This window comes from Scophthalmus maximus, chromosome 16, assembly GCF_022379125.1.
Source record: "Scophthalmus maximus strain ysfricsl-2021 chromosome 16, ASM2237912v1, whole genome shotgun sequence".
Classification (NCBI taxonomy): domain Eukaryota; kingdom Metazoa; phylum Chordata; class Actinopteri; order Pleuronectiformes; family Scophthalmidae; genus Scophthalmus; species Scophthalmus maximus.
The window spans coordinates 17938112-17953811 of NC_061530.1; the positions used below are offsets into that span (position 1 = coordinate 17938112).

A 15700-nucleotide genomic window follows, 5' to 3' on the forward strand; every position below is an offset into this window, starting at 1 on the left:
TCTGCAGGAGTCGACAACAACACAGAGTTGTCTGGTGAATACAGCTGCACATTTAGCAGCTACACAAATATTCCTCTCGGTGGTTGGTTGAGAACAAAACGGAGCAAAAGGAGAGCGAACATTTACTTCAAAAGAATGTTAATGTTGCTCTCGGTCAATGTCGTGTTTGCAGCTTGTTCTGCGGCTCCACGGTGGCACATCAATGAACACATTTGAATTCAGTTCAATCATTTCCCTTCTTCGCCGTTTCCTCAAACACTTGGTTACTACGTGCGTGTGACTGTTGAACCGTCACTGCAGAGTGGACACATGATCAGATCACAAGGAGATGGAAACAGAAGTGAAAGAAACGTTACGTACTACGTTAGTATGAAACGTACACGAACATTCAGTCACACTAATGTCCTCTGCACAGTTCCGCAGGAAGATCCCGGCCGTGTTGGACAGTGGCGCTTGAGTCAAGCAAGCGTTTTAAAAAAAAACCAACAACGCTTGAGCCAAGGTCAGAGTTGATATCATGAAAGGAGTTTGCGGCGGAGGTTTTTTTTTTTTGTCCTTCCAGCGCTTTAAAACAAACTCCACTTCAGCTCATCTGGCTGAACGATCGTCTGCCGTTGACGAGAGAAAGCTTGAGCAGAATCCAGGGAGGTTAGTCGCGCTGATTTACACCAAAGATGGCGGAAGAGGAGCGGCGCAAAACAAACATCAAGGCATCTAAATGTAAACCTCGGGAACAGAAGGATCCCGCCTGAAGTGAGCAGGGACACCGGGAGGGAGGGGAGAGGGAGGAGGGGACGGGTGACGTAGGGGAGAGGAAGGGCAACAATGAGGTGGAGGAGAGAGAGGCCATTTGGAGGATGAGGGGGAAGAATAGCGCAAAGTGGGAGAAAGTGGAGGACGAGAGGAGGCACCGATTAAAGAGGGAGAGGGGGGAGTAGAAGTGGGAGGAATGGGAACGTTAACAGGAGGAGATGACAGAGGAGGAGATGAAGAATGAGGAGGAGGGCGAGGAACGAGAGGAGGAACGGAGGAAGGAGGGGGAGAGAAGAACAAGGAGCAGCTAAAAGGACTCCGAGGGGTGGAGGGGAGAGGAGGCGAGTAGGGCAGCGTGAAGAAGTGAGGGAGGACGGGAGCGACGGGCAGGAGGTAAACGGGAGGCGTGGAGGGCGGAGACGGGAAGCGGAAGACGGAGGAGGAGGAGGAAGGAGGGGCAGCAGGGGAGGGGAAAGAGAAAGAGGCGATGTGGCTGAGGTGAAAGGGAAAAGAGGAAGAGGTGACGGAGGTAGAGGAGGGAGCAGAGGCACAGGGAGGGGCGACGGGCTGAGACGTTCGAGGACGCAGGGGGAGTGTGGGATATCTGAGAAGTTTTGGAGCTATTTCAGTTACAGCACGGAAAAAAAAAAACACAAAACAAAAAACACAGAACAACTGTTAGACGAGACTCGGGTGATGAGACGAGACGAAGACAAACTGGGTTGATGCACAGACAACCAAGTGAACGTATGATTGATAATGTTTGAGAAGCTGCAGAAGCAGAGGTATTGCTGATCTCAGTCGATAAGCAGGAAACGGCTTCTTAGTCAAGGGCGGTAGCATCGGAAAGAAACACCCAACGCAGCAAAGTAATAAAATAAGTCTTGCACGAGGTCCCAGAGCACTTGAAGTTAGCAAACGTCAGCCGTCGTTGGAAATTAGCTGGTTAGGGGGTTTTGCCTTAGGGATGTTAGTCGCTCAGAAGCAAGAGGAGGAGGAGGAGGAGGAGGAGGCGGGGGAGGAGGAGACGGGGACCCTGCCGGCGTCAAAGCAGGAGAAGCTGCAGGTGGAGCTGCGAGGCTGCGAGGCTCGGAGGAACCCGGGGAGATGACAGGTAAAGGTGCGGCTAACAGCAGTTGACACACACACACACACACAACAAGAAAGCGTAATTATACACAAGGCGTTTCATTTTCAACCCCAACGCGTGCCGCAGAAGCGGACGACACCCGTGGACGTTGTTGAAAAGGCTCCACCCGTTTGAGGTGCGCTAGGAGACGTGAGTTAACGTTGGCCAGCGACATCTGAACAGGCAGCCTCTCACACAGAGGCGTGGCCGTGCGTCGTGTTCATCACTTTATCCATCAAAATGTGGGTTTCATCTTTGCAAAGAGATTTTGTTTTTCTTTGCTCCACTTTTTTTGGGGGGGGGGGGGGGGGGGGGGGGGGGTCAAAGCAATTAGCAACGCTGATCCTTGTGTTCAGATGACTTTTTTCGGAAAAGGAACCATGATTGAAACAGATTTTTGCAACGAGGCCCATTTCAGATTTTGTGTCATGAGGTGTAGATACGACCACTGACGACCACGGAGAACGGATACATGAATACTGTTTGTACTTTGGCAAATTGGCACTATTAGATAAATGCTACATTTGGGGCCGATATCGATATTAGGGAGTACAAGATTCTGATATGTCGGTCTGCGCTCTAATAAGCGGTGTCTCTTTGCAGTTTACGCCTGGATGTAAAAAAATTAAAATATAAAATCACAGCGAATGTGCAATAGCGAGGTAAACTTAAAAATGTCATGGTTCTGGAGCTACAACTATGCTAAGCTATGTCATTTCGCTGTGATTTATGCAAAGATAGTATATTCTTTAAAAGGGTTTAGTCACTGAATTCAAAAAAACATGTGCGTAATGTTTGTGATACACAAATGATGTGTTAAGATTTGACAAACACATTGAGTGTGTTATGTCATTTGTGTTATGATTTTGTGTTTCAGAGCTTCCGCTGCAGCTCCAGTGGTCGAACGTGTTGATGAATCGGTTCAAATAAGTGGTAAAAACTACAATAATCAACTTCCCGTTGTCTTATTCCATATTCCGTATCTATGAAAATAGATACTGAATGATAAAGACAAACATTTTACATTCTATATCATCTACAAATCTGAAATGGTCCTCATCGTTTTCTGTCAAAATCAGAGAAAAACTAGCGGCGGCCACATTTAATTTTTCGTTTCAGAAGAAAGAGAGAAATATAGAAAGGGAGGGATGAAAGGGCTCGTCACAGTGGTAAAAAAAAAAAAAAAGCAAAGCATGCCGTTATTATAAATTGGTTATAATTATGTTTTCATGTATTTCAATAGCGACTGGCAACAAATTGATCACCGGGCGGAGATAAATTTCAAACGTGTGATATACACATAAACATAACTATTGTTGTGACCCAAGTGAAAAATGTGCGTCGTACGAGATCATCAGCATTGTTCAGGAGGGACACGATGTTAATTTCGCAGCTCACATTCGCGTCGGGATCATGCTTAACGGACATTTTACCAAAAAAAAAAAAAAAAATACTCAGACTAAAAAGTCTCATGCACCCAAACTGGTACAGACTTCCCTGCACTTATCTATACACGTATATATAGAGATAGATATATATATATATAGATAGAGATAATCACCCAAAAATCTATCACTTTTCCATTCATGTTGCTATGACTGTGTGCTAGCAAAGTAATTCCACTGCCATGTGTTGGAAAACCAACTAACAAGCTGACTGGCTTAACACTAAAGTTATTATCAACTCTTATTAACTCCTAGTGAAACTAATCGGTTCGGCCTGATTGGTTCTGTATTGGTTTACACAGTCGGGTCTCACTGTCTGTGCTGAGAGAGGAGGTGAAGAAGGGTGAAGGGATAGACTGAGAGATAGACTGAGAGTTCAGCTAGGGTGGGCTACACTTTACCATCGGACTGATCCGGGAATACTGCGTTATCATCGGCAAAGCAGCGTGTGCCTGAAATGTTACCGTAGTCAAATATGGGCCCTTCCAGCAAAGTCACAATATCCAACCGATTGATCTTAGTCAGCACCGCAGTTAAAGCATCCGCTGGAGGGGGGAGAGAGAGAGAGAGAGGGAGAGAGGGATGACATCAGTACCTCAGAATAATGCCGGCTAGGAAAAAAATCCACACACACACACACACGCTGCTTACTTGTGGCATTTTTACCGTCCCTGTGCACCCATTTCTTTAGCATCATGAAGCTCTGTGCTGTCAGGGAGTTGGGGTTCTCCACTCGGATGAAGTTGATCTCTTCCACGGAGAAATCCATCTCCCTGGCCAGCTCTGCAACAACAAGCAACAAACAGCACAATAATTATTATGATAATTATTATTATTATTATTATTATTATTTTCTCCTTTAGAAAGTCAAACCAAAAGTTGAGGGATTTTTGTTGGCACAATCATTGAGTCTCATTTGTCGTGATAAAACGTGTTTTACGCTGTAGTGCGACAACTATCGATTATTATTTTAATAATCGATTAATCTGTCGATTTTATTCTTGATTAGTTGTTTGGTCCATAAAATGTCATAAAATGGTGAAAAATGTCCATCGTGTTTCCCAAACCCCCAAGATGATGTTTTGTTTTTTCCACACAACAAAGATATTCAGTTAACTGTCACAGAGGAGCAAAGAAACCAGAAAATATTCACATGTAAGAAGCTGAAATCAGATAATTTTGAACTTTTTTTCCTCCTAAAAACTACTACTACTACTACTCAAAGTAGTTGTCGATTAATTTAGTAATCGATTAACTGTTGCAGCTCGACTACACTGTCATTTATAACGCATCAAGTGCAGTGTTCTCCATAAGTCAATGGCTGACGGAGTCGAAAAGAAAATCACGACATTGCAAAAAGGGGGGCGACGGTAGTTGTGCCTCTGCAAATACAGGATCTTTAGAAAACAAGTCAGTGATCTGATGAAGAGCTGTTGACTAACACGCAGACTTGGGTGTGAACAAATGAAGGCCGTGGGGGTGGTGAGACTAATGTGCACAGCAAGGGGAAAAAACATGTAATGAAAAACTAAGACGGTGACATTTGAAATCATAATTTTAAGATTGTTTATTATGTCGCAGGCTTCATTGGATTGATTGCCTTTGAAACGAGAGCTGCGGGACATATTGTTCTCCGATGAAAACATCCCCCGTGATACGTGTCAACCCTTTTCATTTTTTTAATTTAATTCCTCAGAGCTCGTTCGAATCAAATTATTGTAGCTGCCGGACACCGAGCCAAAAAAAGGGTCCGATCAAGCCGGATGATGAGGGGAGTGAAACGCCGCTCGCACAGACGAGCGGGCGGGCGCAATAAATCTGAAACCGTGAGAACATAATGTTCAGCAGAGCCGCTGCTGAGCAACTGCAACACACGTTAAATATGGATTAGATTCCTTCTCCTCGACGGAGCACTCTACAACCGCTCACACCCATGCACACTCCAGAGGACGACGCTGCTGCACCCACTCACACGCATGCACACAGGCGTGGGCCAGTGCTGCAGTGCAGGTGGACGGGCTCGGACTGAGCCGCAGAGGCCACGCCCTAACTGTGCGCACAAAACACCCATCCCACTGTGGCTCTGTAATACACTCCGACGCCGTCTGACATAGACGCACGTGAATGCATTGATTTACAAGCTTTTTTACCATTAGAACTAATAACATGTATTAATTTATATCAATTTCAGCCTTCGTTCTGAACATGTCTCAACTTCCTACGTTTAAATGTCACAAATAAAATGAAAAAGCTACAACGCAATTTGATTTTTGGGAGCAATATTTCTACTTTTCTATGTGGAACCTGTATTGATGATGATGTACAGTATCTTGACTATCACTGCAGCACTGCTGAGTCAAGATGTGTTATACTAAACGTCCACCAGGTGGCAACAAACACTGTGGAACGAGGGGTTTGAAAGCTGGACTGAGTCCAGCTGATTCATTCTCATGTTCTCCGGAAAAAAAAAATTCACACAATGAATTATCTCTGCTGCAACATGGGGTGTGACACCCAGTGAACAGACGGAATGATCTGAAGTGCATGAGTTTTAGTCACTGCTTTAATCTTGTTTCTCATGTCAAATACAGTATCCGGCATTTGTGCTGAGGTGTTTTTACGATGTGTGTGTGTGTGTGTGTGTGTAAACTCACCAGTCCAGCTGAGTCCCAGGTGGTCAGCCACTATTGCCATGCGGAGGTCTGTTCTCTCGCAGGGACTCTGCGGGCCTGTGCGAGGAGGCAGGGAGGGGCCGGACAAAAAAACTGTCAACGCGCGTGGTATCGTGACAACAATCCCTGATAAAATTCAATGAGGTTTCTCTTAAAATGGCTGCAGAGCGACAAACGGAATTCCATGGAAGAAAGACAATTGGGATCGTGAACTGAAGTCTGCTGTGCAAATGAATGAGGTTTAACCATAAGACCCAATTAATAACAATTTTGCCATTTTATTCATATTTAACACCAACTTTAGCTCACTGTCCCATGTCTCACCTTTAAAAAAAAAAGAAAAAAAGACAGATTTTCTGGCCAGACAAATATTCAGTTTATATAATGGAAGGCTTGTTTTTGAGAAATTATTCGATATAGGAAATCGGAAATATACTTATTTGAAGGCGAGATTAATATTCATATGTGTGCCTATTCAAAGACTGGAAACAGCTATCCTGGTTCTCTGTAAGCTTTAAAAAAACCCAGCGTATTAGCACCTCAAAAGCTCACTGATAAATAAATCATATCTCGTTGCATAATTCATAGGGTAAAGAGTTTAAAAAGACAACTTGTAGCGTAAGTGTAAAAAGGCCATATTCTGTTGGGGCTCGCACTATTCGGCAGCTTCGGTGAAACAGCTGATGATACAAAATACAATCACAGGCGTGAGGATCTGTGAGGCCAGAAAAAGGAAAGAAGAAACAAAAATCACACTGTCACAGTAAAAAGATGTTTGATGTTCAGTAGAATTAGTATTGGTAGTAAGAGTTCAGCATTAAAGATTTTTCAAATCACACGTCACTAACAACAAACAATCTACCATCAGGCAACATTCCCTGCCACTGCAAAAAAAAGCAATTCATGGCTTTAACTTGAAATCAGCGTAATCCAGGTTTTTGCACCACGTTACTAATGACACCAGCCTGTGCGGCCGACATTCACGTGATTGTCAAGTTCGGCCGATTGGATTGTTTTTCGCAGTGATGTCAGGGAGCAACACTACCACCCAATCATCTCTACAAACCAGGCAAGCAGACCAAAACCAAACACAAGGTCATATTTTCCCCCAGACAATCCTTTTGCAACTAGGTCTCAATCATGTGTAGGGTGGAGGTGAGTGGTGTGGTGTCATGTGGTGGGGTGCAGGGCTTCCTTAATCTCAGTGTGACATGAAACTGAGGATCTAAACCAATGTGCTTACTCGCAAAACCGACACTGATGCTACTTTTGAAATCACAATTCCTGTACCTTTCCTTCTATACACCAGAGATGTCGCTGTTGTCTGCTGCGAGGCTTTCATGAGCTGGTCATTGTTTCTACGAGAAAATTAATCCAGCCTCATTGCACATTCACAGCCTGGAGATTCCCTGACTGGTCCTAAACACCTAACAGTAGGAAATTGAGCAATAAAGGACGACTAAAATCTTGTTCTTGATCCAGAGACAAATCTTGAGAATTGCTGATTAGGTCATTGACTCATTGTTTTAGCCTTTGCATCTTTGTCTAAATCAGACGGCACAGGACACAGATAACAAGAATGACAGGAAGAAGTGACAGCTACACTTACGTCACATCACAAAGCACCCACAACAGCGTCATGCATCTCGTAGAGAAAGATAAAGTATATCAAGTGTTTAGAAAGAGTTTACAAACTAGTCTCGTTCTCCGTGACAGGAGCCTTGATTGGTTGATCAACCTGACTCCCTTCCTCCTTCTGCTCTCGCTCCTTCTCTCCAAGTGTCCGCCTACTCTTCCTCCTGCTCCTCCTCATCCTCTCACTGCTGGCCTGCTCAACCTCAGCTTTCACATCTCTAGCAGATGGTGTGGTGGTGGTGGTGGTGGTGGTGGAGGTAGAGGTGCGTGAAGGGCAGGAACTTCTAGAAGCTCTAGATGGTTCTGACAGGGAAGTGTTCCTGGTAGTGCTGAGGCTGCAGCTCTCCTCGTCCTCAGTGGGCAGTGTTTTCCCCTCTAACCTTGTTTCAGCCTCCTTGGGAATGGTTTGGTTCGAAGGGTTGGCTACCTGGCTACTGACAGACCTTGCTTTGATTTTTTTTGAGAACACTACACTGTTTTTTCTCCCGGGCTCATTTGTGCTACATCTACCTTGGATTGTCCTTGAGCTGTATCTTTGCTCAGTGCTGGATTTGCCTTTATTTAGCTGTTTATTACGCCCGGTAGTTCTAATGCTTCTATCACTAACTGCAGACTTGATTCTAACCTGCTTCTGCTCCCGAGAACATGAAGGGTATTTAATGGCTTTCATTACTGGGATTCTCGATTTAGGAAATAAATTCTCAAAAGGGTCGAATCTTTCCCTGACTTTATGCTTTGCATGTTTTCTGTCGTGGAATTTATTTTCTTGTGCCTTGTCTTTCACTATTGGTCGACTTGCGACTTGGCTGCATAGTTTGCTGCTGGGCAACCTTACTGGTAACCTAGACTTGCATATCTGGGCTTTGACCTCTTTGGCTCCAGTGTTTGTTATTGCTACATTGGGACAAGCCCTTCCTTCCCTGCTCTTCACTTCTATCTGGTTGAAGGATGCTTCTTCCCTGCTTATCTCCTGCAGTCCTGAAGAGGACAACAAGTTGAACACAATGCTACCAGCCTGGACGACGTCTGAATGGTCATAATGGGAGACTGGCATATTGCTACTGTTATTGCTACTCCATGTTTGGGGATTGCTTATCTGTTGTGAAGGTGCAGAGGAATAATCTGTGCTTTGGTAATTTGTGATCTCATTACCTGAGGTCCAATCAAAATGGTCCCTCTGTTGGGACATACCTGAAGAAATTCTGTGATTTGAATAATGATCTGTCATGTCTAATGTATTAAAATTAGAATAATCTATATAGTTTGAGGTAACAGAATGAGAACTATCTACAATCGATCCTGAGGTAATGTCATTAGAATGATTAAATGTGCCTGTTCTACATTTAGAACTGCTATTTGAAGACTCAGATGGCTTATCAGATGCCAATTTAAATCCTGTTCTGAAAGTGGAGAATTTGAGCTCTGTGTTGGAAGATGAGTCTTTGCATGTGCTGTAACTGCCAGCCGGATTTGATATTTCTAGCTGGACAGTTGTAGTTTGAATGGAGACTTGAGGCACTGCTGAGTAATCTGTAGGATCCTGAGAACTAAACTGATCCCTGTGTTGTGACGAGGCGTCTATCTTTGAGTCCCTGACACTGTATCTGCCCGCCGAGTAGTAATGCTCACCAATCTGAAAAAACTGCAGCCTCTCCTCCACCATGTCCCTCTTGCTCATGTCAATTGCACCACTGCGTGTCATCTCAAACATCTTCCCTTCATGGAAGGGGAATGGATTTGGCTCGCTCGTCGGTGTGCTATCATCCGTTGGTGTTCGGGCTGGGGTAGTGTCTGGTGTTGTGGCCTGAGACTGTTCATCCACTGCTAGTCCAAAAGGCTTAGGATCACCATTGTTACCCCGCGTCCCTCCCATGTCAACGACTTCCTCTTCTCCACCTTTACTGGGCCAGGGGTCAAAGTCCAGCCCTTTGGTGGCCACAGTCTTAAAAGGAGAGTTAAACTCTTCCTCTAACTTATAACTAAAGTAAGTGTCTGAAAATCCCTCTTTATCTGAGGGTTTTTGTTCCTGACTTTTCACCCCATCTTTACTAAAATCGTCAGGTAGTCCACAATTTGAGGGGGTATCTTTTTTGAAAGCATCCTTTTGACATTCTTCTGGGGTTTTCTCCTCTTCAATAACCTCCAGTTTGGTCTGAGGAAAACAGCGGTCAGACGACCTAAATGTGTCTGTGGCCCAAACATCTCTCCGACTGTCTGGAAGACCAAAAAGCCGTAAATCTGCCTGCTCGCACAGGCCATCATCCTCATCCTGAAGTTCATATCCATCTAAGGAGTCTATCTCTGTTGCATCAGTGTCATGAGAAAATTCAGCAGTTGTGGCTATTGAACAGTCCGTTATCGACTGGTCATTTCCATTTTGTTCATATTCATATTCCTCTCCTTTGCCATTAGAACCATTAGAACCACTCGTCCCACCATTCAGTTCTTTGTCGTTTCCATTTTTGTCAGGTTTTTTGGATTTAGATGCCTTTTCCTTCTCCTTCTTTTTCTTCTCCTCATCCTCACCAGGAATGTTAAAAGTGAATTTCTTAGAAGGAATTGTTTGGAAGATTGACTCGTCCTCCCCCTCTTCACCATTTGACTGACTGTCATCTGTTTCAGGAGGCACCGGGGAAGGGGGTTGGATACGTATAATTGGCTCGATCAACAGATGCTTGTCATGTTCTTCTTGTAAGTTCACCTCCATCATTTCTGACTCAGCCTCTGAAGAGGCACATGAACCTTTCCTCTCTGGGTCTGAAATTTCTGAAGCTGAATCCAAAGGAGGAGGTGGAGGGAACTCAATATATGCAATACCTTTGTCTTTTGAGACTTCTTGATGCTCCTGCCCACTTATTTCATCATGCCTACCATTGCTACTTGTTAATTCCTGATGGTTATCATTCATTTCAGTTTCTTGCTTATTAGCATTAGCAAGATCTGCTTGGGTGGCATGAATATCAGTTTTCCTATCGGGCAGGGCCTCTTTAAAAGAAAACACAGTATTGCCTTGGTCATCTGATTCCTCAGATACCTCCATGATGGGGCTGGGTTTCCCTGGCATGAATCCCATAAAGCCGTCAGTGGTCCTGGTTGTGAGGTCATAGCTGACTTCCTCAGAGCTGGGGGTTTCGGGTGTAAGGGGGCTTCTCCCTGAGCTGTCTATGAAAGACACCTGTTCTAGTGTGTCATCATCTGGGCTAATGGGGCTGAGCACTGAGTTTGATGTCTGTTTGACTGTGTATACTGCTCCTTTCGCCTCCCTCTCTGCCTGCCTGCCCACCTGGACACTGACGTAAACAGGTAATGTTTTGATGCCCTTGAAGTTCTCTTTGGTTGTTATATCAACTGGGGGGGTTATGACATCCTCCAGCATTTCTCTAGGACTAGGGAGATTATTTGAGTTGGAATCTTTGGGTGCATTATCTAGAACTTCAATGGATACTTTTTCAATTGCTTTTGCAGGGGTTGTCTCAATCTGTACTTTGCTCTTGGATAATGTAGGTATCTGTGAGGGTTTAGTCTGTTTCTTTGTGAGGTCATTATCAAAAGTAGAAAATGCTGTTCTTATAGGAATTTGAGATTCTGTCTTTTTTCTGAGATTTTTGTTTAGTGGTTCCTCACCATCTTTTTGGGGAAGCTCAGATATTACTTCTCTGGATGCAGACTCATCCTTTGTGATTTGTTGGTGTTTTTTAGCATCACTATCTTTCTCTTGTAGTCTGTCAGCGTGAACAACGTGTGTCTGAACTTTCTGACATGTATTGCTTTCTTTAATTTCCTGAGTAACACTTGAAGTAATATCTTCCCGTTTAGTTGTTGCTTTTTCAGTCTCAACTTCACTAATTTGTCTTTGGAAGGAGGCCTCTGGAATGTTTTTATCTGGCAGCATGCCCCCAGTATGTTTTTGAACTTTAGGTGTGGATATTTGAGCAGGCTTACTGCTATCTCTTGCTGCATATTTGTCCTTTTCAACATCATTTTTTATCTTTTCGTCTTTGGATTTTTCAGATTCTTTTGACACTTTTTCACCTGCAAAAAACTGAAATACGGGAAGTTTGCTCTCCTGTAATTTTTTTATTGAAGGTTTTGGTTGTACTGGAGGAGGAATTTTGGTTGGACTAGACTGACTTTGTTTCTGAGCCTCCGATTCAAATTTCATCCTCACCCTACTGACTTTGGATGTCGATTTTATGTGAGAGGGAGAAGAGGGTTCAGACTCACTAGTCTTAGTTTGTTTAATTGTATTATCACTAGTATAAGAGAGTACCGTTTTCTGGGGGCTGCTTGGTAAGCTAGAGCATTTCTTTTCAGTTGTTGTGGTGCTGCCAAACATTTTAACAACTGAAGGCTCTCTGAGTTTGCTTTTACCCAACCCTTCCTCTCCTGCCTTAGCTTTCTGCTGTGTTTTCTCAGGGCTACTGCAGGCTGAACTAGGCAAGGACCTGGTCTCCTTTGGCTCTCGTCTCACAGGCTTTTTCTCAGGGGACTGCAGCTCATCATTGAGCTTCTCAGTTTTGTCACGGAAGAACTGTGATACTTCACAGAGTTTTTCTTCAGCTTCCTTTACAGATTGGTCCACCCTGTCCTCATAAAGGAGCTTATCCCTGCTTCTGTCATGTTTATCCTCTGTAAATCGCATCCAAACAGCATGCTTGGGGCTGCCCGGCTCTGTAGAGTAATGGAGCACTGTCACTTTATCAAACTGAGATGGTTCATCCCTGTGCAAGAATTTACCAGATTTAGGGGACCCATCTTTTGATGACTTAGAGACAAATTCTCTTTTTGGGCTTCCTTGCTGCTGACTCATGCTCTCAGTACTATGGCTACCAATCTCCTCAGAAATAAGGTGCCGTTTTTTGTCACTCACCATTGCTGAATCGTCTGTGTCAGAGTGGGACAGCGGAGACACGTTAAGTTTCTCTGAAAGAAGCATTTTCTCAGCAAACCTATATGATTCGCCTCTGACCTCTGAGAGCTCATCATCACAGTATTCTATGGAGTGCTGGCTCAATAGTTTCAGGGCTTTATATGAATCATCTGCTATCAGTTGAGCAGAGCTTGGGCGACTGTCCTCCTCCTGTGACACTGGGGTGTTAACACGAGATGTTTCCAGGAAAGAGGGCAATGGTACTTCGGCAGTAAGCTCCTCTTCTTCCTGTTGGGCCTCATCGTAATCACCAAGTTCTTTTATTCCACGGTCCCCTTTGTAGACATAAAGCTCAGGGTGTTTTTTGGTTTCCCTGATAATAACCTCAGTTGGTTCTGCTGTACTGTGGCCCTTTTCGATATGAACCTCAATAATCCTTTCAACTTTGGGTTTGGATTTCTCTCTGTCTCTGTCTAGAAATCTAGGAGTTAGCTCATCACCTTTGACAGAATCTTGGCTAGCCTTGTGTTCAAAAAGGCCTGCCAGTTCTTTAGATGGGTCCCTACCTGATTGGAAAGCTTTCATAATATCTCTGACTGACATAGCTTCCTCTATCATCTCTGCACCGTCAGTCAGTTGGGGCTTGTGGTAGACCATTCTGGTGGTTGTAGTAATATGCGTTTCCTCTTTAAGACACATGCTTTTGTTCATCATGGAGTCATCTTCTGGTATTTTCATCTGTAAGGCTTTGGTGCTGCTTGTTGAAGCTGCATCTGGGTCTATAGAAGGAGGGGGGGCAGATGCAGCCTCATCCATGAGTAAAGGCTCACAAGGATCATCATAGCTCCTAATGTGGACTACTTCAGTCCTGGTCTCAGTTACGCAGGGGGGGATAGGTGAATCTGTGAATAAAGGCTTAGGTCCTGTGCTCTCTGCACTCTGAGGAGCAGAGGGTGTCTTTTCACTCCTGGTCTCAAATCCACTGTCGGACAGGGGACTCTTATCCTGCTCATGAGAAAGGTCCTCGGGAGACTCCAAAATAGTCTCCGACCCCTGATATGATTCTGCAAGTTTGCTTAGGTCTTTCTCTGAGGGGGACCTAAGCATGCCTGAGACTGGTGGAGGCATTTTGAGTTTGTGCTCTTGTATGGACATGGACGGTTTGAGAACACGTTTCTGTTTCTCTTCCCCTTCCCCTTCCCTTTTTGCCTCCTCCTCATACCTACATTTCAACTCTGCCATTTTGGAGAGAGAGTTAGCGGCAACGTCATTTGTTAAAAAATCTACTACTCTGGCCAACTCTAAGTCTCTACTTGACATGGATTGGTGCTTGAGAAGTGTGTTTTCATCAAATGGAGAATAATACTCTGTGAGAGCACTTCTTTGTGCCTCCTCTATCTCGTCTTTGGAAAATTCCTCCCATTCATCCTCTGAGACTCTCTCTTTACATGCAATGGCCTTTCCTTCACCCATGATATCTTTCTGTAAAAGCTTACTGACTTTCACTAAGTCTTCTTTCACTTTCTCCACAAGAGTAAATGGCTCCTCATCCTCTAACTTGGGCTCTTTAGGAGTGCCAGTACGTGATGTTTGAACTGTTTTGGCTGCTGTCTGTGTGTCTGTCTGTAGGATAGCTGTCATTCTCATCAGATCCTCTTTCATGTCTGCTACATCTTTTAGTATCTCCTGGTTGGAAGCTGCGGTTGGGTGGATGATAGGTGGTGTGATAAACGGTGGGGATTTCAATTGGGAGTTTATTTTTGATGTGGTAACACATGTAGACAAAGAGGAAGATGTCAAGGATGAGACACGAGGGGGATCAGGCAGTGCCATTTTGAGAGACCCTGGCCCTGGTTTGACAGGGGTCTCTGGGATCATGTTCACTAACGAATACACAGGTACAGTCACCGTATTAGATGTAACTACCGAGCTGGTGGAAGCAGCTACAGATCTCAGAGAACCATAGGCAGAGCTTGCAGCTGCAGATCTACGTGAGGAGGACAGTGATCTAAGAGTGCCATAGCCGGAGACAGAGTATGAGTCTATAGCTTCATTTATGGCTGCACTGACACCAGAGGTTGCTGCCTGGGTGGTGGCCAGGATCCTCTCTTGAAGGCTGCAACTCCTCTCAGAGAGAAGACGAGAAGAAGGGGAGGATGGCGTAGAGGAGGAGGATGGATATTTAACGGGTGAGACCGATCCATTCATCATGGAAAATTCTGAGGAAGGAATGGTTGTTTGCCCCGTTGAGGAGAGAGACGAGAGGGATGATCTCCCTCCCCGGGAAGAGAGTGTTGAATCTGCAGAGGTTTTCAAAGAGGACAGGCTTGAGATGCTTTTAACGGAAGGAAGGTTAGGTGCCCCTGCATCTGTCACAACAAGAGCAGTTTTGAATGGCAGATTGGCATTGTACATGTTGTAAGGTGTCTTTGACGATGCTGGAGCAGTGATCGGAGATGATGATCTTTCTGGCACAGAACCATTAAGTATTGAGTGAAGTGGGGAAGTCCTTGATGTGTATGCCGAAGCAAGGTTCTTGATAGATGCTGGATCTGTGGCAGGTTTACACGGGCTTCCAGACGACACAAGGCTGGCAGATCCCTGGACAGGGTACTGACCCTGCTGTACAACGGTTTTAATTGGTGATGGCATAGTCCTGTAAGACCTCATCGGGGATGAGGACACCATTTCACAAACTGATTTAACTGGGGAGGACAGGGTAGGTGCTGGTGGTGGTGGTGGAGTTCCCAGGGTAGCTTTCATAGTTGTAGGGCATGCAGGTGATGGGGAGGCGAAGGGCCAGGTAGATTTCAGTGGAGAAGCAGCTGGTGAGCCTGCCGGTGAATCGGTAGAGGCGAGGGACCCCCCCATTCCGATGTGCCTTGTTTGGCCAGGGACGGTAATAGGAGCAGTCGACCATGGTGGGTAAGGTCTGGCTGGAAAGACAGGTTTGTGAGGGTAACCAGCAGGCAGTGTTCTTGCTGTTGCGCTTCGCTCAACGGTTGTTTCTTGAGATGATTTTTTTGAAATAATAGTGAAGAAGGAATGGAAAAAATAACCAAAAGAATATGGAATAGTAAAGGTAACAGAAAATTATGTTGGGAAGGGGGAAAGGAAGAAATAAAATGTGAAAGAAGAGATCAGAGGAGGAAGAGTTGGTCAGTGACGCAGTCCTGGTATCAAGGAAGGAAAAACA

The 15700-nt window shown here is 44.7% G+C and overlaps 1 protein-coding gene across 40 annotated transcripts in view; it reads right to left on the reverse strand.

Moving 5' to 3' along the window:
- The window catches only part of LOC118287957 (ankyrin-3), a 111249-nt gene that overhangs the window by 5615 nt on the left and 89934 nt on the right, over nucleotides 1–15700 (reverse strand). For 29 of the 40 annotated variants that reach the window (XM_035613636.2, XM_035613630.2, XM_035613652.2 and 26 more), the window contains 4 exons: nucleotides 9264–15512; nucleotides 5982–6056; nucleotides 3979–4110; nucleotides 3729–3872 (listed from right to left, as the gene is read on the reverse strand). In XM_035613636.2, the coding sequence (XP_035469529.2) occupies nucleotides 3729–3872; nucleotides 3979–4110; nucleotides 5982–6056; nucleotides 9264–15512 (6600 nt within the window). The remainder of the gene's footprint in view (nucleotides 1–3728; nucleotides 3873–3978; nucleotides 4111–5981; nucleotides 6057–9263; nucleotides 15513–15700) is intronic. The other 11 variants (XM_035613661.2, XM_035613659.2, XM_035613657.2 and 8 more) reach the window with 2 other exon arrangements.